Source organism: Lolium perenne, chromosome 6, assembly GCF_019359855.2.
Source record: "Lolium perenne isolate Kyuss_39 chromosome 6, Kyuss_2.0, whole genome shotgun sequence".
Lineage (NCBI taxonomy): Eukaryota > Viridiplantae > Streptophyta > Magnoliopsida > Poales > Poaceae > Lolium > Lolium perenne.
The window spans coordinates 187,687,047-187,709,503 of NC_067249.2; the positions used below are offsets into that span (position 1 = coordinate 187,687,047).

A 22,457-nucleotide genomic window follows, 5' to 3' on the forward strand; every position below is an offset into this window, starting at 1 on the left:
TGCGAGAGTAATAGTTGCAGCAAGTGGCCCAATCCTTTTTAGCGCAAAGGACAAGCCGGTTTGTTTACTTATAATGACCAAACGTTCTCGAGGACACACGGGAATTTAGTCTAGTGCTTTCGCTTCATATAATTGATTAATCTTCATTGTTTTGATAAGTGTTGTGTGGGTGAACCTATGCTAATGCATCGCCCTTCGTAGGACTAATACATACTTGTGATTATACCCCTTGCAAGCATCCGCAAATACAAGAAAGTAATTAAGATAAATCTAACCACAGCCTTAAACTCTGAGATCCTGCTATCCCTCCTGCATCGATATACCAATGGGGGTTCAGGTTGCTGTCACTCCGGCAACCCCACAATTAGCAAACGAATACAAGATGCATTCCCCTAGGCCCATAAAGGTGAAGTATCATGTAGTCGACGTTCACATGACACCACTAGAAGAATAACACCACAACTTAAATATCAAACCATTGAATATTACTCAACATAGTTCACTACTAACATTTAGACTTCACCCATGTCCTCAAGAACTAAATGAACTACTCACAAGACATCATATGGAACATGATCAGAGGTGATATGATAATGAATAACAATCTGAACATAAACCTTGGTTCAATGGTTTCACTCAATAGCATCAATAACAAGGAGTAATCAATACCGGGAGAGTTTCCCCTATCAAACAATCAAGATTCAACCCTAGATGTTACAGCGGTGACGAGGTGCAGCGGTGGAGATGATGGTGTCGGCGGTGGAGATGATGGTGATGATGATCCCAATGAAGTCCAGCTCGATGACGGTGACGATGGCGTCGATTTCCCCCTCCGGGAGGGAATTTCCCCGGCGGATTTCAGCCTGCCGGAGAGCTCTTTTCTCTCTAGTGTTTTCCGCCCCGCAGAGGCGGCTGTGTCTCCTCGTGATTATACCCAGCACCTTAGGTTTTCGGGTAGATGAAGTACGCGAAAGAGAGGCGGCCGAAGGGGGCTATGGGCCCCCTCCCCACAAGGCGGCGCGGCGAGGGCAGGGCCCGCGTCGGCCTATGGGGGGGCCCATGGCGGCCCTCCTCGGCTCCTCCTTTTGGCTGGCTCATTCTTCTGGAAAAATAAGATCTTCGGTGTAATTTCCGTCAATTGTTGATCTCCAGAAATATTGCATTCTGACGGTGCTTTTTCCAGCAGAATCCTGACTCCGGTGAATGATTCTCCAATAATCATGAAACATGCAAAATAGGTGAAATAACATAAGTATCATCTCTAAATATGAAATATATCAATGAATAACAGTAAATTATGATATAAAATAATGCAAAATGGACGTATCACTTCCCTCTATTGTCCTTAACAAGACATTTGCATCCAAAGACACGAATGTACATGACATTGGGCTTGTTACCTGTGAGAAGTTCGTATGGAGTTTTATTATCCAGAGGACGGAGAAAAAGTCGGTTGGAGTAGTGAACAGCAGTAGAGATGGCTTCTCCCCAAAAGTTATGGGGTGAATTGAATTCACTCAACATAGTTCTTGCCATCTCAATAATAGTCCGGTTATTCCTTTCAACAACACCATTTTGCTGAGGGGTGTATGGAGCTGAAAACTCATGCTTGATGCCCTCATCATCAACAAACTCTTGCATAGTGTAGTTCTTGATTTCGGTGCCATTGTCGGTCCTTATCGCCTTGATCTCAGATTCATACATACGTTGAGCCTTCTTGGCGAAGATGATGAACTCTCTATAGGTCTCATCCTTAGACTTAAGGAGAAAGACCCAAGAGTATCTTGAGTAATCATCAACAATGACCAGTCATACTTGCTCCCACCAAGAGTATCATAATGTGATGGCCCAAAGAGATCAAAGTGAAGGAGCTCCAAAGGCCTAGAAGTGGTGACGATACTCTTGATAGGATGTCTCTTCTTGAGTTGCTTTCCAGCTACACATGCACTGCACACACGATCTTTCTCAAAGGAAATTCCGGCTAGTCCAACAATGTGCTCACCCTTTAGAAGTTGTTTAAGATTTCTCATATTGACATGACCAAGACGGTGATGCCACAGCCAACCTTCGTCATGTTTGGCCATTAGACATGTGGGGAGAGAGGGGCTCTCTTTCGAGAGGTCAACCATGTAAAGGTTGTTCTCCACAAATCCAACAAGGACCAATTTGAAATTATCACTCCTAAAGACTTTCACACAATATTTAGTAAAATATGAATTATAGCCGGCATCTGCAAGATGATATATAGAAAGCAAATTATATCCAAGGGATTCAACAAGCATGATCGTCTCAAGGCACATGTCCTTAGAGATTGCCACATTTCCATACCCAAGTACCATTCCCTTTGAGTTGTCACCAAAGGTAATGCTTGACTTCTTGTTAATATCTTCTATGAATTGGTCAAGCACACCTCTTTCTCCGGTCATATGATTGGTGCATCCACTATCAAACACCCATTTTGGACAACCGGAGGAATACCCCTACAAAATCAAGTAGAGGTTTTAGGAACCCATCGATTAATGGGTTCCTTAGTCATGGCAACAGGATATTTTGGTACCCAAATTGAGTACCCTCTATAGGCATAGCCATTGTGAGGTCCAACATATTTAGCATAAACATCACCATAATAATCAATAGATAAAGCATAGTGATTGTTTGGTCCCGTGCGGTCACCACTAATGGCTTTGCCCTTTGAGGCTTTGCCAACATTAGTGACCTTCTTGTTCTTCTCTTGAGCGGGCTTCTCCTTCTTGTAGTTTTTTTTCTTGTAAGGTTTGGGAACATACCCAAGTCCAAACTTTTGATTGTTTGACCTTTGCTTACTCAAGAGGTCATCCAATCTCATCCTACTCTTGGCGGTGGTGAACTTGGCTAGTTCCTTTGTCAACCTAGCATTTTCCTCAAGAATAGTTTCTTGTTTACAAGCCGAGTCATTAGGATAATAGTTGAGACCATATTTGGTTACCAAGGATTCAAGATATACATTGGTCTCAACATATATGGAAAGCTCTTCTTTCAAGCGAACATGTTCCTCAACAAGTTTAGCATGCTCACAAGTAAATGAAGTGGAGGAACTTGTACCATTTTTAGCAATGGGATCATTCAATGATCCCAAAGCCTTCTTATAGGTGTCTTGAAGTAGGTCATGGTTCTCTCCAAGTTTCTTGAGCTCATCCTTAGCAAGCTTGTTAGCCTTTTCAAGGTGGTCAAGATCCTTAGTGAGAGAAGCATGAGCAACTTCAAGCTCCTTCTTTGAAGCATCTAGCTCTTGGGCCATTAATTGAGCCCTTTCAATAGTTTCTTGGTCCTTAGCTTTATCTAGTTCAAAAGTTTCAACTAGTTGCTTAAGACCTTGAGATATGCACCTTTCGTTTTTCAACTCTTGTATTAGGAGATCGAATCTCCGTCTTTCATCATTCATATGATATTACATTTCCTCAATGGACTCATTTCTTTCTTTGAGTGTGTCCATCAAGTAATCGCATTTGACAAGAGCATCACCACGAAGAGTGCATGTCACAAGGAACAGTTACTTAAGCACAACAGTTTCTTGACTATCATTTTCTTCAAGAATGCTAGATAAGGAAGGTGGGGATTCCATTACCTTTGCCTCTCTTGCCATAAGACAAGAGCCGACGGTCGTAGAGAGAGTAATGTCATCGGAGTCATCATCATATGTTGTTCTTGCCATGAAAGAAGAACCAATATCATTTGGCGTTGAGGACTTCGTGGAGTAGTCCTTGGAGTAATCATATGTGAAGAGTGACCCGGGTTTGGGGAAAGCCAAACCAGCCACTCCAGCCTCCTTTTCATCATCTTCTCCCTCTTCATCAGTAATGTACTCAGCCCCAACAAAGGCTCTCCCCTTGTTCTTCTTGTATCATTCATTGATTGGATTTGGCTTCAATCTTGGTTTGACACCTTTGATAAACTTTGGCTTGTCTACCCTTTTCTCATAAGGGCATTCATTTGCAAAGTGACTGTCTTAATCACAGTTGTAGCATGTTCTCTTCTTTTCTTTGGAGGAGGCATTGTACCTGTTTGCGTACTTCTTGGCAAGGAAAGCAACATCTGTTTGTATGTCACTAGTTGAAGTCATCTCATCCTCTTCGATCTCATAGGCTTCTTATCTTTCTTGGTCAGCTCTAGCCTTCAAAGCAAGGTTGTGTGAGGATCCCTCTATACGGTTCATCATCATGAGCTTTTCTCCCGCCTTGGCCATGTTGTCATTGGCTGCCACATAGGAGACTAGATCATTTGCGTTCAGATCTGCTTGCCTGATGAGGATTTGCAAGTTGAGTGCAAGGTTGGTGTTGTTCTATTTGACTGCAATCATGGCAATGACCTTGGACTTCATGAATTCTTCATTCATTTCAAAGCCATCATGGTATTTTTCACATCCAAGGCCCTTGACCTTTACTCGAAGAGCACCAAGCCTTCCATAAGCATCGGCCAAGGATTCTCCTTCTCTAATCATAAACAAGGTTGCCTCTGTCTTTGCTGACTCATAGAGAGCCTTCTGGATCAGATTGGTTCCCTCTTGTCGTACTACAATCCGATCCCAAAGCTCTTTTGCAGAGTCTATATCATTGACTTGATCGAGGAGCTTGCGATTGATGCCACTTCTAATCTTGTCACATGCAGAGGCATTGAGTTGGCGGTTGTAGAACTCGGTGGAGGTTAGCCTGATGGGATCTTGTGGCTTCCGGTATCCATCCACAATGATCTCCCACATCTCCACACTGCAGCTGCGAATATGAGACTCCATAGAGGATTTCCAAAAAGGAAAGTGAGTTCCATCAAAATGGGGAACATTCCCACTATGGTTTATATGAGGCATGGGTGAAGTGTTTTTGTGATAGTCATGATTCATGGAAAGCTTTCGAAGGGACCGAAGCTCCACTAGAAGTCCCACTAGTCAGGTTTTTAAGCATGGCACTCATTTGTGCCATTTGGCTTTGGGCTTCATCCTCCTTCTTTTTCTCAGCCTCATATGCTAAGAATCTGGATTTCATCTCCTAAACCGAAAGGTTAGAATCTTCATCCAGACCCTCGAATAGTTTATCCATCTCACTCTTAAGGCCGTGAAGCCCTTAAAAAGAGTCCAGGCTCTCATACCAATTGAAAGTTCAGAGATGGTAAACCTAGAGGGGGGGGGGGTGAATAGGTTTCTACAAATTTTAATTCTTTCTTTGCAATGTTAGGCTTTGCGGAATATAAAGATGAGCCTAATGCAAACTAGGTGAAGCACCCTATATGATGATACAAGTAACTCGAGTATGAAGGCTCTCACATGCAGTTATATCACAAGTAAAGAGTTCGGTTAGGGATAACCGATAGCACGCGGAGACGAAGGTTTATTCCCGTGTTCCCTTCCTTTGCAAGAAGGTACATCACATTTGGAGAGGTGGGGGTCCCACGAAGGATTCCTCAATGCCACGAAGGCTCACCTTCTTCTCCGGAGCCTATCCCACGAAGGAATAGCTCACTCACTTGTGGTAGACTTTAAGGTAGCCTACAAACCTTCACAATCTTGTCAGGAGCAAATCCACAGCCCGGATGCTTCCGGACCTCTTTTGCCCACCTAGGGTTTCTAAGAAACCCTAGAGAGCAAGTATCTTGATGAATACAAGGGGGACAAGATTTGGCTCGGTGGAACTATAGATCAAGGCCTCATCTAGCTTTTCCCCGGAGGGATTAGAGTTTGGGTGGAGGAGGAGGGATATCTGAAGATTTTGGAGCTCAACAATGGAGTATGAGAGAGAGAGAAATGTCTTGAGCTTTTTGCACTGGTCTCCTTACCCCTTCAAGGAAGAAGAAGGGGCTTATATAGTCTTCCCGAGAAAAGAGCCGTTTGAGCCATCAGAGTCGAAGCACCCGGCAGCAGACCCGGCAGTTCTGGGCCACATACCGGGCTTCCCGGCAGCAGCACCCGGTGGGCCGGGCTGTGTGCCGAGTTGCCCGGCAGCAGCACTCGGCCCGCCGGGCTGTGTGCCAACTTCTCCTAGAGCTTCAGTTCTTCTTCTCTTCGGGCAGTTCGGCAGCAGCACCCGGTTGGCCGGGCTATGTGCCGACTTTTCCGGTAGCAGCAGTCGGCCCGCCGGGCTGTGTGCCGAGTTTCCTGGAGCTTCCGTTCTTCCTCCCTTCTCGGAACAATTCATTCTTTCAGCATTTTTGGTGTGAAGATTATGTGGTAGGATGTGTATATGTGGCTTTGGCAACATCCTCTTTAGAGAAAAGAGTCAAAACACTGTCACTTAGTTGAGAGCATCAATTGGGGGGTCTCTCATCACCTCGCATCCCTGTATGCTGACTGAAAACCTTTCTCACCACCTTGCAACCTCGTAGGTGGACTAAAATCTGTGTATACACTTATAGAAACTATTAGTCTACACGATAGCTCCGGTGTCATTGTTAACCAAAATAATGGTTAAGGGTAAAATACCCTTACACAAAGGCATGCCGTATTTTCATAGAAGGGCAATTTACCACTCGCTGCGAAAAAACAAGCATAGTATGAACTCCACTCTCCACACCCGAGCATCTGAAGACATACACCAAAGACACTACAAGTGCAAAGCAAAAGCGCTTCGCCTAAACTGAGCAACATCGCTGCGTCTCGACCGTCGCCCTGTCACCTCCGAAGATTTGGTGGAGCTTCTTGATCCCTCAACTTCCACTTCTCACTATGATCAAACACCTTCCAACAATGGTGGAGTGTAAATGGTTTGTTCTTGGAAGCCGGTATTTGCTTGTACCTTTCTTGTGCTATGCGATTCTACATATATCAAATGACAAGACAAAAGTTGGAACATTTTCTTGTAGTAAAAAATAGCACAAAAGCTTCAAACTATATGATAAAATATACTCACATAATAACTACTATATTAAAGGGGAACCAACATCTTTTTTTCCATAATTTTGAGCTCCCGTGAGGATTAAGGTGGGTGTGACACATGTTTCTTTAACTGTTTTGCTTTCTATGAATATTTACCTTGGTACAATTTCGGTGCTATGTACCATTTTATTCTAAGGTATGGAATTTGAAAACTTATAATTGGGTGCTTTCGTTACTACAAATGGGGTGATTTGAAGTGTGGCCGTAGCTGCGGCATGCCTAGGAAACAAGGAAAGTGGTGGGGTGGCAGATTTTTACTTAGAGCTGGGTCAAAGCGGTGGTGGTCTCGGTCTATCTTCCAACGCGTGGATTCACTCGAGTCTTCTCCTATCTTCTTTCTCTTTCTTTCTCCTTCACAGATTATTTCAGGAAAAAAGATCCCAGCGATCTCTCTCCCCACCGACTTGCCCCATGGATGAGCTCCTCCCCGCCCTAGAGACCTCCCCTTGCTCCGGTCCTTTCGGCCGTCGATGAATTCGAGGCTGCCTTCGAGCGGTTCGACGAGGACTCAGACGAGGAGCTCGAGCGCGCGGCGCATGCGGGCAGGCGGCCCCAAGGCGCCACCGAAATCGGCACAATACAGGGATGTGCGACCCCGACCGTGCGGCAAGTGGGCGGCCGAGATCCGTGGTACCCTGTCAAGGGAGTTCGGGTCTGGCTCAACACATTCCCCTCCGCTGAGGCCGGCGCACATCATGATCACCACTTCCCCTCCATTTGACCTTCAGTGTATTGGCGTGGCGGCGTGGCGGCGTCCGACAGGCTGGGTCGGCGGCGAGATAATCTGTGGCGGGAGCGCGGCGACACGCCTAATTCGACTCGACTGCTGCATCTTGCATCGTCGCGCTGCGCCTTCTCCATTTTCAGGTGTGTCTTCATCAGGTAAGTGTTGTCTGCTAGGTTGTCCATTTCATCAGTATTTTTCTTTTTTTGGTTCTAATGTTGTTTGTCGTGCTGATTCGTTCATGTTGTTTTGTCTCCTATGTCTTCTGTCACCATGGATCAGCAGCGGTGTCGCCACAAGATTTGTGAGGGGAATCTGCCTGTTCTAGCCTCTGGAAGTTTGTTGTCTGCATTCTAACTCCTGTGTTCATTTCAATGTTTTATTTTTGGTATTTTACAAATCACTCAGCTGATGTATAACCAGTTAACCACTCAGGTGAAGCACCCAGTCATATAACCAAAAAAAGTCACGCGTCATATCAGAGCCGAGGAGTTGGACTACCGCGACGACACCTTTATATTTTATTGTGTGGCCTCCGGCAATATCCCAAAGATGGAGGCAGCGATGTGCCGGCTCAGGAAGTCCGGTCTTCTCATCTCTGTCGACCAAGTTGCAGCCAAGCTGTCCTAAAGCAAGGAATGCTGCTAAGCTGATTGCTTCTTTAATTTCTCATCATATGTGGTTTTGGCTTGCAGAATAAGTGACCCCTGGTGTTATTATACTCATCACCCCTCCACCGATCCATGAACCTGTGAGAATCATGTCCCAAATAACCACCCTTACCTTGCAGATATCTGCTTTACTTAGTTTTACTATTCATGGTGAGTGCTCAGTTCTTTTGTCATCGGAATAGGATCCACTAGATACATGTATTCTGATTCCTCTGCTGGTTTCCTTTTACTAAATGACAGAGATATATATAAAAAAACAGTCCCTTTCTTCAAATGAGCATGAATAGCTGAAGCAATATGTCTCCTGAAGGTGGTTCTGAAAGTGCAGAAGTCAATGCTCATCATCGTCTTTTTCAATTTATGCTAACACCAGTTAATCTCATCATATTCCTATTGCAATTATCAGCGTACTTTTTATTGGATGTTGTCTGGAATCATTTCATATTGATTATGTCACATGTCCCTTAGTGATTGTGCTTTTGATTCTGTGATTAGGGGAGAGAGGAGGACAAAAGAATGACAACCTTTGAGGAGGAGGTGATGTGTACGATGTGCAGGTACAGACTAAAGTTTGTAACTGTTGCTTCGCTTTCATAACAGTCTTGAATAGTAGTTAGATTGGTTTCTGTAGGATACAAGAGTGGCATTTGAGAATATATTAATCAGTTCCTGTATTACAAAATCGGCTAAACTTTGCCTCTGACTGCCTGGTTTGAAATACTTATGTTATTTTCAAGCAGAAAAACGAAGATTCATGTCAGAGTCAGAGCCTGAGAGGTGCCTCCTGAGTTTATCATTCTCTCTATCTTATGTTGCTCCTCCCCGGCTCCTCAAGCTATCAATGCTGTATCGTGATATCCCTGCTCTATTCTTCGGGGGGATTCAATCGCATGACCATCTGGATCGCATTTGATCCGTAAAATCTCATGAAAGAAGAATAGGTACATGTCATCTTCCAGCATAGCTATCAAGTGTCGACAAGATTGTTCTCTATGTTTATTTAATGCCATCACAGTATGTTCCTTTATTTTCTTATTGATCAACTAGAGTTCTTTCCATCGATAATTTGATAGCACGATCTTTGGTCTATTAGTTGAATGGGGAAAACTGCGATGATATGTAGAACTATATGTGAGACAAAGGAAAGAGTATCCCTCCTCTAGCATGCAATACTAATCAGAAATTGCGACGTAGTTAGTCTTGACATGGTCCTCACTGATCTAGAGGTCTCACTTGGCTGCCTATATATATGCAGTATGTCAGTTCTGAAAGTTTGTACTTACATGGTTCCTCCTTTTGTATTCCTAAAATCATCCAGATAGATGACTTTTTTATTTTCTAATATAGGACATTTATATGTAAATTGCTTGTGATTGTAACTACAGAATCCGTGACTTCAAAATGGCAGAGCATTACTAATCAAATTAGCCTTTACCTTTGTTCAGACTGCCTTTTTGACGACATGGTGAGCCCCAGTGCTCCCTCCTCCGCCATGACTCTACTCTTGCCTCTCTGCCAAAGAGCTGTGGAATTTCTTCGTCGTCCTTGACGGCACAACTCTCCTCCTCAACATCATGGTATTGGCTCTTCTCTGCCATGGTACTCCGTTGGTACTGAACAACACGAGACAGTGGCTCCAAAATAATCGCTTGCGCCCGCGCTCAAGTCCCACTCCGCTTGAAAAGGCGTTTGCATGTAACTACCAAGTATTGCTCTGCTTTGGTATTTGATTGATCAGTGTCCCTGGATTTGCCGTTTATGGTGGATGTGAAAGGGCAATTTACTCGATGACTTGATGGAGCCAAGTCACTGGATCTATACTCTAACTGCGGCAATAATTCTAAATATCAATAGTGGCAATGCTTCTTTTCTTTTCCCCTTAATTCATGTATATATAAAGTCAATGGTTCAATCTTTTGGGGTTTCTATCTTCTTGCACCTAATAGAGTCACCTGTCAAAAGAGAAGAGAATACGGCTGTACATTTATATTGCACTTTCGTTGTTGATATTGTGATACACTGAACTGTGCGAACTTTGAGTTTTCAGATATCAGAGGAGAGGTTGATTTTCCTGTGGCAATTGTACTTAGCAAATGTTTTTACATATTGCTTATCCCTCTTTTTCTACTACACCTCTGTGTAACCGTTGTAATTTAACATGAACGTGTTCTTTATTCTTCAACTCTTGGCTAAAGCACGGGCGCGGCGTGCCGCCGTGCCTGTCAATGCTAGTAGTCATCAATTGTGCATCCACTTGGAGATGTATTCCTCAATTGCTCCAAACAACCAGCGTCATAGAGGCCATACTGGGCTCCAGCCCTGTCTTCTCGAAGTGTAAATTTTTTACTAGTGCATCCCAGTCCTACGAACGAGTCGTGCTCCTCCTCACACTGCTTGTAAGCGTGTGTTGGTCTGGCTTGGCTCCAGTTCTCCCGTCCCCCAAATTCCCTTTTGTACATCTTTCTTCTTCCCTCCAATTCCCATGGCCTAGCTGACTAGCTATCTATTTTTTCTCCTGCTAGTTCAAATCAGCCCAAATTGAACCACGCAACAGCTCCAATTTCATATTGTGGTGGGTAGCTGGTGGCCATAGCCCATGGCGTCTTCCGCCATCGTGGACACTGGTTGTGGAACATCAAATCGAGCCATGGTGTTTAATCATCTTGCTATGTAGTGATCAGAAACAGTGGATCACCTTAGAGTGTTGGATTTCATGATTGGACATTTAATTCCTTAACGGTTGTATGCCGATTGGGATATTTAGAGTTTTTATTTTGGCTATAGATGCACATTAATTCAGATGGTCCGCCTTGCTTAAAACTGATATACTAATTTTTGTATAAATCAGTTAGGTAGCTTTAGTTCAAGTCTTCAAGATAAAACTATAGAGACATAGCACAAAAGAAAAAGGGATGATGCAAGTGTAGCTACTGAATGTTTTTGCTCCTGAGCCTGAACATGAACCATTGGCATTGGTTGAACTTGAAGTGGAAGAACAAGGCCGCAATGAAGAACAGCAGACACACGAAACCTCCCATATTTTTTGCAAGACTTATATGTGATTGTTTAGCATTACATGCAATTGGCCCTCCCTTTTGTTTTGCTCCACGCTCTGCCACAGGCTACAACATTGCTTGATCACATAATGACCTTGAAGTGATCTCAACGAGCAGGTAGACGAGGTTGGCATCACACAAAACTTGTCCTCAATTCTTTGCCAATATTTCTTGCAGACGAGTAACCGCATCGAGCAACACCTTCTCCCATGGCTTCACATAATGGAGGTCCTCGGTCTCCCCGTAGTTTGCACTTCTTATTGCCCTTTTCCTTCTCGTCAAACAAAACTGCACAAGTATTTCGTCGATATTGTACTAGTATCTTTCAGTGACCGATAGTATAAATTTAGCTAATTCCTTCTCATCGTATGCAAACTACATTTTGGTTCAACTAATTCTGTTGGTTCTGTACACAATAGCGCAAAATGAAATGGGATGACAGGTTGTCTCTTCCTCAAACAACACTTCAAATGGCAAGTGCACAAGTCACCTTAGCAAATTTTTCGTAAAGGGTCATACGCAAGCATAAAGAAACACAAACTACCGCGGGAAAATAAGCTGCGCTTATGATAACCGCAACTGAATTGCTTGTGATAAGGCTCAACTGAAAGCAATGCTCAACAGACAACATATGTAGTATTATGGTTATGCCATGGTCACATGGGGCAGTATCTTGCCATAAAACAGAAACAAAAATGATACCAGCAATCAAACTCAACAGAGGGAAAAGGGAGTAACCGGAATTACTCAAAATTTCCTCTCCAGTTTTCTATTACCAAGAATGGCCCTTTTAAGCTTTAACTGAAGCAACATCTGCGCACCTAGATGGCCGTGGTATTGGGGAAGAAAGATACACGCTTGGGGGCAAAAATATATACACATCAGGCTATAGACAGATCTCACCTTACGGAAGCCTACTGTACATGGTTGCACCCTTACACATTCTATGGTTCATAGCTAGCTAGAAATACAATGGTGCAAGCGCCTTCGTGGCCATGGGTGCTCCAGGAGAACCCCCTATTCAGAGATCGAGCTGAAAGTATAGACACCACCATCTGCCTTCAATCCTGAAATAGTTACATAATTATCGGTGAATTGTGCAAAGGATACAAAAATGAAACAAGAAGATGAAGGACTTACATGAAGTATCAATAAAGGCTCAATGCACTATCAGCTAGAAGAGAACTTCTGGAGCTCCCTAGGTCAAGCTCCTCAGAGGTGGAATTGTACGAAGACAGTAACTTCCTCTGTATTAAGTACATAGAATACATGTTAGTTCCTTTTTCATATTAATACAATTTACATTCTGAATAGGTGATGGAACTGTACTGAATGCGGGAGTTGAGTATCAATGCAAATCACTTCGTACTTCCCAGTGCTACATTACTCACCGAGCCCAGCATGCTTAAAACTTAAATGACATGAAGGCTAAACTATTTATAAGACAAACTAAAATTGGTATTGACCTTTTCCTATTCTGGAGAGGAAATGGATATCAGTACATACCAAATTTCTGATAATTTCGAAAGTTTGCAAAAACATGATGACTTTACACACAAGATAGCTGCCCAAATATTCCAGTCATTCTGCACAGAGGCAGCACGTTGTACTGACAGTACCAGAAACCATGGACAATTGGGCAAACCCTGCTAAAAGCACAGTGTGTGAAGAGACAATCTCAAGAAGACACGAGATGCTGTTGAAATCCTATGAAGCTTCTTTATACGAAAGAAATAACTTCAGCTACTGACCAAATGAGGAGTTAACATCTGAAGCGGACTGCCTGCTCATCAAACATGGATTTATGGGATTTCATGAACTGGTTACCTTGACACCATCATAGAACAAAACAAATGTTAACATACGACACTGCAGGCATATAACGCGTGAAATAGCTCTGCCTCTATTATTTTACCCTCCATATGTACTAAAAAAATCTATTCATAGGAGAATCAAGCATCACAATATGCAACAAAGTTCTCAACAAAAACTACCACAACTTAATTTGTAACAATTGCTGGCACCATGACAAGGCAGTGAACCATTTAGTGCAAGTATGATGTATAGTCTAAAGAAATATTGGATAGCTACTTATGCAGAGGCAGGGGCACCCCATTTCGATTTTTTTTTTGGATAGCTACTTACTTGATCTTCAAAATCGGGACTAGTCAAGTTGATGGAGAGATTTCTCATCAACAGCAGTGCCTAGAGAGAAAAAAAGCACATACGTCAGTTGATAAAAAGTAGACATTTCAAACTATTACTATGCAAGAAAATTATGAAATATGCATGCCATCTGTTGGTTTAGAAATAACACAAATGATAAAAAGTGATGACTAAAAATGAATTTACAGTCTGCTGCCATGTTACAGCATAAGCCCATAGTTACACAGGAACTTTTAGAGCAGAACATCATTTATTCTATGCTGCCTTAACCTTTGATTTGACAGAAGCAATTATTTTGGAGGAGAAATTTTGCAGAACCACATTACAAAGATACTCATCTATTCTTACGGTTGACTTCTGTATGAATACAAGAAGAAAAATCAAGTATATCAACAATTCACATACCGTTTCAACATCAATTGGATTCATCTCCTTAAGTTTCTGCAAATGACCCTTTGTGCTTGGATCGAAAACGCTTCCTAAGAAGCTGTATACTTGTGCAAAATCTGGCATAACTGTATCAAAATTTGAAAGAGAGGGTTAAAGGAGTAAAAAGAATGACAGGTCAAATAAAAAACAAAGCAGCCGTGAAGGATGATATCAGTACTCTATTGGAAGAATGAACTGGAGGCATATCTTGATTCTATTTTTTATTCTAAAGAAGGAACCAGGTGTTCTAAGGACTGGAACATGAAAAATTAAAAACTCTCTTTTTAAGAAAAAATCTAGGAAATAAAGTGAGTGGATAGACTATGAGAAGTATCAAGAAGTACTGACTGCGGAGTGGTGGAACTTGATTTAGCTGATCAGTGGTTTCACCAGGTTGCCATGCCCTTGGAGGGCCTTCATTACTGCTTGAGCAAAACATGTTCGGATCCATAGACCCGGCACTTAAATCTTCTGAGTGAAAGATGGCAATGATTAACTGACGCAGATCACATGGGTATATTTATGGGAAAAAAGAGGAACCTTGAGTACAAACCTTTCACCAGAGATGAGGGGACAATTGGCGGGATGGAACTGTGGGTCCATGCAGAAACAGCCACATTCATTCCTGAGTTCCTAAGCATGGAAGATGGATCTGTCTTGAGGGCGTATCCTAGTTCTGCAAGTCAAGAGAAGATAGTGAGGAAACCGTTTGGTACAAAGAGGCAGCGATAAAGTGATAATGTAAAAAAAAAAATACTTGTAAAGATAAGTTCAGTGACTCACCATTTTTGGAGGCCTTCTGAGGGTATGGATGAGCAGCTTTGCGCTTTGGTCGCGGAGGTGGTACATGTTCGCTGGTTCCATTTTTCTGAACCTTGAGAAAATACTTCTGCGCATGGCTCCTTATCTGTGAAAAACAGGTCGGAGCGAAAAATGAAATGGTTTTACCGGAGAGACGAATGCCACGAAAAAAAAATCCAAGTTCCATTATGCAGGGATTGTGATGCGTAATTTCACTTGATTCATTGCACCGTAAGCTAAAGCGATTCAATCAGCACGCCTTCTCAAACAAGATTGCAACTAACCCAAATACCTGGATTACAGTCTTCGAACCAACAAAGGCTTCTATCTTTTTCCAGTCACGATCAAAGCTGAAAAGGGCCGAGATTTTACTCATTAATTAATGTCACATTGAGAGGCAACCTTTTTTTCTGAAGTATTAAGAAGCAATCTTATAACTGACTATCAAATATTTGCCACACATACGGGAATCCAATCACACTAACTGATTGATGATATCGGGGGAAAAAAACCCACAACGCAAACTATTGCACATATTCATCCTGAAAAGGACATGTAAGTAGTAGAGTGGTGTGAACGCATGAGACTAATGGGGAATCTAACAGTTGTAGAACGTTTACTAGTTCTAGCAAATCTATGGCCTCGAAAAAAAGGTTATGCTCTAAATTTATATATCCAAAAGCTGAAATGCCTATGAGTAATGCAATTGCAAACTGAACCTAGCACTAAAATTTAAACAACTGAACAAACAAACAAACAAGTGCAGCAAAGAGCAATTTTTTTATAACAGCAAATACGATCATGACACAGTTTTATTTACCTCAAACTAACTACCGCATGAACAAAAACATTCATTTGTAGGATCTACGGAGATCACAGAAACAACCAAAGCCTAGCGGAGATCTGAGGCAGGAGCTATTCGAATTGCGTGGAAATAACATAGAAGGGGAAGGAATCAAGGAAACTCTGTAGTTGCAGTTAGTAGTGCGTCTGCTTACAGCTGGAGCGCCTCGAGGAACTTGTCGTGCTCCTGCTCCGTCCAGCTCTCCCGCGACTTGGTGATGGTGTAGGGCTTCCGCACCTTCTTGCTGGCGTCGTCGCCGCCGGCCGCGTCGGCCAGCAGCTGCGCCGGCGGCGGGTTCGCGGAGACCATGTGGAGAACAGAGGCAGGGACCGCAACGTTCTTGGCTTCCGCGTCGTGCCGGTGCCGGTGCCGGTGGTGGAGGGAGAATGGACTGTGTCTGTAGCGCGGCCGCGACTGCCGGGTGCGGTGTGGCGTCGGGGGGGTGTGGGTGGGAGTGTGTGGGTGGTGGCGCCTCGGGGCGCGAGCGGGGTTTTGGCCGCGCGTTGCGTTGCGTGTGCGCGGGTCCCGTCCGCGCGCGCTTGTGGCTGCGATGCGCGGGCGGCAGCCCCACTTGCCCCCTCTCCCGTCGCCCTCAAGCTCTAGCTGCTACTGGTCGCCAGCTTCACGCCGGGTTCATGTGGCTGCTCTCGATCGCCCGCTCGCGGCCGGTTTTTATAAGCGAGACGAGACAGGACGAACGGCTGAGTAAAATCGCGCGCGTCGAATATGTGAAAAGTTTGGTTGGTATGCTTTTCCATGGCTGATATGCTGTCCAAGGAAGGAAGCAGGTGTCTCGGGATCTCGGTGCATCCTGCCGTGTGTGTGCCCCTGTGGATAGGGATGCCCAAATGTTTCACCATCAAGTCCGTGTAGCGCGCCATGCTTTTTCATCGTACGGAATTTTCTCCAATTTGATATCCGTTTCAAATTAGTTGATGTGGACTTGTCTAGATACAGTCTACGTTTTAGTGTGTAGATATATGCAAATTTAAACAAATTTGCGTTAACTAATTTGTACGGAGGGAGTGTACTAAAATAATCAAGGCATTGTTTTTACCTTTTAAGATTGTATAATAGAGACGGGCGAGGGCTCTGGAATAGTTGTCAGAATCATAATTCTACTATGCGGTTCTATGATTTTACCAAATTGAGTGGAATGATTCAACGATTCTGCTAGGTAGAATCTAATATTTTACGATTCTAAAAGTTAAGATTCTACGATTTCGATCCCACCGAAGAGGTTTCGATCCGATACAAAATCACAATTCTGACAACATAGGCCAATGCTAGGAAGGCGGCGCAGGATGAGGAGGAAGCGAATGCCTGGGGTCAAGCAGCGGCGGCGTGGGGGCCATGGAGCGGCCTCAACATCTGCCGCACGTCGTCGTCGGGTGGGCTAGCCAAACCATCGGCGCATCTCTGTCGACTTACTCGCCGTTATCTCCGACATTCTTCCAAGAAAACTATGGCTAGGCCACGCCGAGGTCGAGGTACTCCATCTCGCATGAGTGCCACGACGGCGGATTCGACCCCAACGTCGTCTTCTCGCACTGCCCTGCGCCCCACGGGCCCTCCCCTGGATCTCTGACCTTTGGCACTTCGTCGGTGATGCGCCGTGACCGTCCCACTTTCGACGCGCGCATCGTGTTCTCCAGAATGTCGGGCGAGACACTTATGCAGCAGATGATCGCATCCGACACCACGGCGACGGTCCCCAGCCCTAGCTTCTTTACTCATGAACACGCCCGAGTCACCGCCGAGTCTGACCTGGATTCACAAGATCTGGAGGCCGACCCAAAAAAGGAAGACGAAGAGGAGGAAGACAAAGTGGCACCATCAAAGGGCAATGGGAAGAGGAAGAGGAAGAGGAAGCCGGCGTCCTCAACTCCCGCCGAGCCTCGAATCAAGTGGACAAACAAGGAAGACGAGTGCCTCGCCGAAGCATGGAAGATCGTGAGCATGGACCCAATCCTCGGGGCGAACCAGAACCCCGAAAATTACTAGGCAAGGGTGAAGGCGGCGTTCGACGAGCGCAAGCTTTGCCACGCCTACTTCGTCGGCATCCATATGGATCGCGGCGAGAAGGCAATGGTGACCCACTAGGGCATTGTACAACAGGCATGCAACAAATGGCATGTGATCCAAGAGGAGATCGACTCCTGGCGAGAGAGCGGTGCCAACTTCGAGCGCACGGTGAGCAACATTCCCCCAAACCTCGCCTAGTTCCTTGTTGATTCGTTCGCCGAGAATCCTCTCTTTTCTGCAGATGCTCTGCATGTTCCAGGCCTACAATGACGACCACAAAGGCACCCATATCATGTTCCTCAATGTTTTCTCAAGGATTAAAATCTGTGAGAACTGGAAGAAGACTCGCCTGACCCTCATCAAGACCAAGGATGGCGTGTACAAGCTGGACATGCCCATTGCCCCGGCGTCTGAGGGCAGGCCGGAGCTCGGCAACAAGAAGTCCAAGCCAGCAAAAGCCATGGGAACTTTGGGCGAGCAGTTGCAGGCTTCGATCAATGCATGCATAGCTAACGCCAGGGCCCACGTTGAGGAGAGGCAGCTGAAGGACGGCGAGGGGTGGAAGCTGCATTTCCAGAAGCAGAACGTGAAGATCGAGCTGCTCAAGACCACCGCCACGGTGACGAAGAGGAACACCGATCTGCAGTTTCTTCTGGGGGGAAACACAGTGAACATGGACGACGCGATGAAGGCGTGGTACATGTAATTTGATCTCCAAACTGCCGATATGGCCGGGCAATGTTTGTCGAAGTCCTGATGTTTTTTGCCTAGCGGGAAACCGAACTTTCAAAAATATGCGGCCGATTTGTGGTTATGACTATTATTATACTATTCAAGAATGATTATCCATGTTTGCATAATGCCTGTTGTCTAATTAAGGGCCCGAGCAACATGGTCTTGAGACATCGTAGATATGAACTTGTTTACTAGTGAATCGGTGGCCTTCGAGTGACACAGATATCAAAGAAGATCTATTATTTCTCGAGGAACAACAAGAAACCACGACACTTAAAGCCTTGATTTGGCCTCACGGCCTTAATCACGGTGCCAACTAGGGCTGCTAAGCAATGCACCGAAGAATAATGGGAGTTGGATGAAATCTGCTCGCGGAGTCCAGCTAATTATGGGTTTCTTGCGTACTTGCATAACTGTATGAAGAATTATAACCCACTTAGTCCATTTATTTCATTGGCACATTCATTTTCATCATGAACCCAATCTCTAACTTCTCATCTGCGTAACTCAGACAACTTCAATTCTTTTTTACTTTTATGTTATTTACTTTTAAGCATCTTTCATCACACAATCTCAAACTCAACTTAAATTCACTCTTTCATCTTATAGTTCACAATCAATTCACTTAAGACTAGTGGCACCTTGAACGTGACATGATGAACATGTGCTCTTAAGGCATCAAGTATTTTCTGAAGCTGTTTTCGAGGAGTTAAGCATTGAGTGCTTGTTTGTTGACACTTTTGAGTGTTAACACTGTAGATGATCTCTGTAGAAGACAAAGGATCTCTACGGTCTGGTAGAGGCTACCTGCCAAACTACATTGAACGGGTACCGAAAGTAAAGAGACAAGAGCTCTTCAAAAATATTTTAAACTCACGTGCCGTATGTTAAACAACCAAACCGATGGATATCGGAAAGGGCTGGCGTGTTCAAAGGAGCAAGATCCTAACGGATCAGTTGTAGATCCTGGAGTATCGTAGATACAGATAAGTCTTGAGTTAGTTGTAGATTGATCTTGTACGTATGGTTGTAACCCTAACTCTGGTATATAAATACAGCACAAGGCCGAGGCTCATTAGCACGGCAAAACCAATCTAGTTCTTTGTTTTATATGGTATCAGAGCTTATTGCTCCTAGCCAGCCATGACTTCCTCGTCGCAGAGTTCCACCCTCTCCACCTCCATTAGCTCCATGAGTTCCTCCACCTCATCAACACCTTCCCTGTCAGCCCTCTGCAGCGCTATCACCATGCGCCTTGATCGGGAGAACTACCTGTTGTGGAAAGCACAGGTCATCCCTACTCTGCACAGCTTCGAGCTGATCGGCTACATCGACGGTACCTGCACGGCGCCTGCGAAGACGATCCCAGGTGCCACGGAGGGCGCCGAGCCCGTACCGAATCCTGCCTACGGCGAATGGTTCCGTCGCGACCAGCTGGTGCTCAGCGCACTACTCGCCTCCCTGACGCCCGAGACCATCGGGCAGGTCCTGTTCTTGCCGACGGCACTGCAGGTATGGACCACGCTTGCTAACATGTTTGCCTCCCGTTCCAAGGCACGCATGGTGCAGCTCCGCACCGCGCTCGGGAACACCAAGAAGAAGGAGAAGACGATGAGCGAGTACTTTCACTGCATGAAGACCATGGCGGACATGATGGCCTCCATTGGCTATCCGCTAGGCGAGGAGGAGACGGCCTCCTACATCCTTGCCGGGCTTGGTGACCGCTACGACTCCCTGGTCACCTCCATCACCGTCCACGACAACCTCACCCTCGACGACCTGTACGCTCATCTGGTCAGCTACGAGACCAGGAACGGCCCAGCGCAGCCGGCCCAGGAGATCTCCTACTCCAGCAACAACACCATGCGTGGCGGACATCGGGGCGGCTTCATGCGAGGAGGCCGTGGACGCGGCCGTGGCCAACACGTTGGCTACGGCAACCGCGACGGAGGCAACCGCTACGACAATCGTGGCGGCGACGGCAACCGCGGGGACGGCAACCGCGACGGGCGCGGCAACAATGGAGGCAACGGCAGTGGGCGTGGACGTGAGAAGTCCACCTGCCAGATCTGTGGCACGTACGGGCATGATGCGCTCCGTTGCTACTCGCGATTTGACCACAGCATCCAACCTGCGACACGCTCCGCGTCGCATGCCTCAGCGCCGTCTCCATCCTCCGAGTACTACTCCGTCGACCCCAACTGGTACATGGATTCTGGCGCCACCGACCATATGACCGCCGACCTCGAGCGCCTCTCCACGCATGACCGCTACAAGGGGAACGATCAGGTCCATGTTGCAAATGGATCAGGTATGAATATCTCACATATTGGCAATGCTATGATTCCTGGTTCCTCTCGTTCAATTCATCTTAAAAATGTTCTTCGCGTTCCTAAACTTACTAAAAGCCTTTTATCTACACATAAGCTTACTCTTGACAATGATGCTTTTATTGAGATTCATCCGTACTCATTTTTTATCAAGGATCGAACAACGAGGGCCACACTTCTGGAAGGTGAATGTCGCGATGGCCTCTACCCTGTCCCAGCCGTTCCACGTCGATCTCAAGCCTTCCACACCGCCAAACCATCACGTGAAGTCTGGCACAGAAGATTGGGCCATCCATCCTCGCAAGTCGTAGGGTCTATTCTTCGTTTGAATAAATTAGCTTCGTCATCAATTCCTTTAGGGGAGCCCCATGTCTGCGATGCTTGTCAGCAGGCTAAGGCGCGTCAATTACCTTTTGAGATTTCCAATCGTGTGTCTACCGAACCTTTAGCACTTGTGCACTCCGATGTATGGGGGCCAGCAATAAAATCTTCGAGTCGCTTTCAGTATTATGTGAGTTTCTTGGATGATTATAGCAAATTTGTGTGGGTTTTCTTACTTAAACACAAATCCGATGTTGAGCAAATCTTTTATCAGTTCCAAAAACGCGTTGAGCGACAATTTGGCACTAAAATTCGTTCCATCCAAACGGATTGGGGCGGCGAGTACCATAAACTACACCAATATTTCAAGCAAATTGGCATTGAACACCGAGTGTCTTGTCCACACACCCATCAACAAAACGGTGCAATCGAGCGTAAGCACCGCCATCTCGTTGAGACTGCTCTTAGTCTCCTTGCCCATGCCTCCATGCCTAAACGCTTCTGGGACGAAGCAATACTTTCAGCCGCCTATCTCATTAATAGAATGCCTAGTCGTGTCATCCGTAACTCCACACCTCTAGAGCTCCTCATCAAACATAAACCTGATTATCAATTCCTTCGCACCTTTGGTTGTGCGTGCTGGCCCAACATGCGTCCATACAATGCTCATAAACTTGAATTTCGCTCTCGTCAATGTGTATTCCTTGGATATTCACCACTCCATCATGGTTACAAGTGCTTAGATCGGTCGACTGGTCGTGTATACCTGTCCCGTGACGTCGTTTTCGATGAAACTGTCTTCCCATTTTCGGACGGTTCCGCATCCTCAATTAACCCCTATACTGAGGAAGCTGTCCTTCTTCCCTCCACTTCTGAACCAGGAACCGTACTGCCAATCTGTGCTGATATTTCGTCTAATCCTTCTGCTAATACCGACCATGTAGATCGCCGTCTTGTGCATGCAGGTGGATCAGAGGATGTACATCCAGCCGCACCTTCTCGCGCGCCATGCAACCGTGGAATTCATGTGGCTCCGGAGCTGGCTACCGAGCCAGCCTCGCCTCCGCCCTCACCTGGCACACCTTCAGCAGCGGCTACTCCATCATCAGCTCCCGGCTCGGCTGCTCCCAGTCCTGAGCCACTGACGCCTGAGCCCGCCGCATCTGCTGATGGGCTGTCCTCCAGCGAGCATCGACGGCAGCAGCCTGGCCCACTCCATCGAATGCAGACACGCCAGCGTGCCGGCGTGGTTCGTCCAGTGAAGCTTTTTGACGGCATCATGCGTTATGATGCTTCCAAGCGTGCCTTTCTTGCTGATCATGCAGAACCAGCCAGTCTTACCGATGCTCTGGCCCACCCTGAGTGGCGATCTGCCATGAACGATGAATATGCAGCTCTTCTGAAAAATGCTACATGGCGCCTGGTCCCTCGTCCGCCTGGACAGAATGTCGTTGGAT

The 22,457-nt window shown here is 45.6% G+C and overlaps 1 protein-coding gene and 1 long non-coding RNA gene across 26 annotated transcripts; one reads left to right on the forward strand and one right to left on the reverse strand.

Annotated features, from left to right (window-relative positions):
• Positions 1–7,181: 7,181 nt before the first annotated feature.
• LOC127306668 (uncharacterized) lies at positions 7,182–10,373 on the forward strand. 19 transcript variants are annotated; one of them, XR_011747497.1, is made up of 7 exons: positions 7,182–7,780; positions 7,905–7,966; positions 8,046–8,443; positions 8,534–8,603; positions 8,789–8,850; positions 9,034–9,234; positions 9,739–10,373. It is a non-coding gene; the product is annotated as an uncharacterized lncRNA (long non-coding RNA). The 19 variants fall into 19 exon arrangements; XR_011747499.1 differs by having other exon boundaries at positions 8,058–8,443; XR_011747502.1 differs by having other exon boundaries at positions 7,905–7,959.
• Positions 10,374–11,954: 1,581 nt separating this feature from the next.
• Positions 11,955–15,995, reverse strand: LOC127306667 (protein REVEILLE 6). Of its 7 annotated transcripts, none has more exons than XR_007854778.2 (10): positions 15,744–15,995; positions 15,038–15,095; positions 14,728–14,851; positions 14,498–14,620; positions 14,293–14,412; positions 13,921–14,030; positions 13,495–13,554; positions 12,856–12,995; positions 12,490–12,596; positions 11,955–12,416 (listed from the first exon to the last, which is right to left on the reverse strand). XR_007854778.2 is itself a non-coding variant. In XM_051337334.2 (9 exons), the coding sequence occupies exons 1-8, from the start codon at positions 15,896–15,898 to the stop codon at positions 12,498–12,500; spliced, it is 849 nt and encodes a 282-aa protein (XP_051193294.1). In that variant the 5' UTR covers positions 15,899–15,991; the 3' UTR covers positions 11,955–12,416; positions 12,490–12,497. The 7 variants fall into 7 exon arrangements, 4 of the variants coding, with proteins under 4 accessions (XP_051193294.1, XP_051193293.1, XP_051193295.1 ...); XR_007854777.2 differs by having other exon boundaries at positions 14,293–14,415; XM_051337334.2 differs by lacking the exon at positions 12,856–12,995 and having other exon boundaries at positions 15,744–15,991.
• Positions 15,996–22,457: the final 6,462 nt, after the last annotated feature.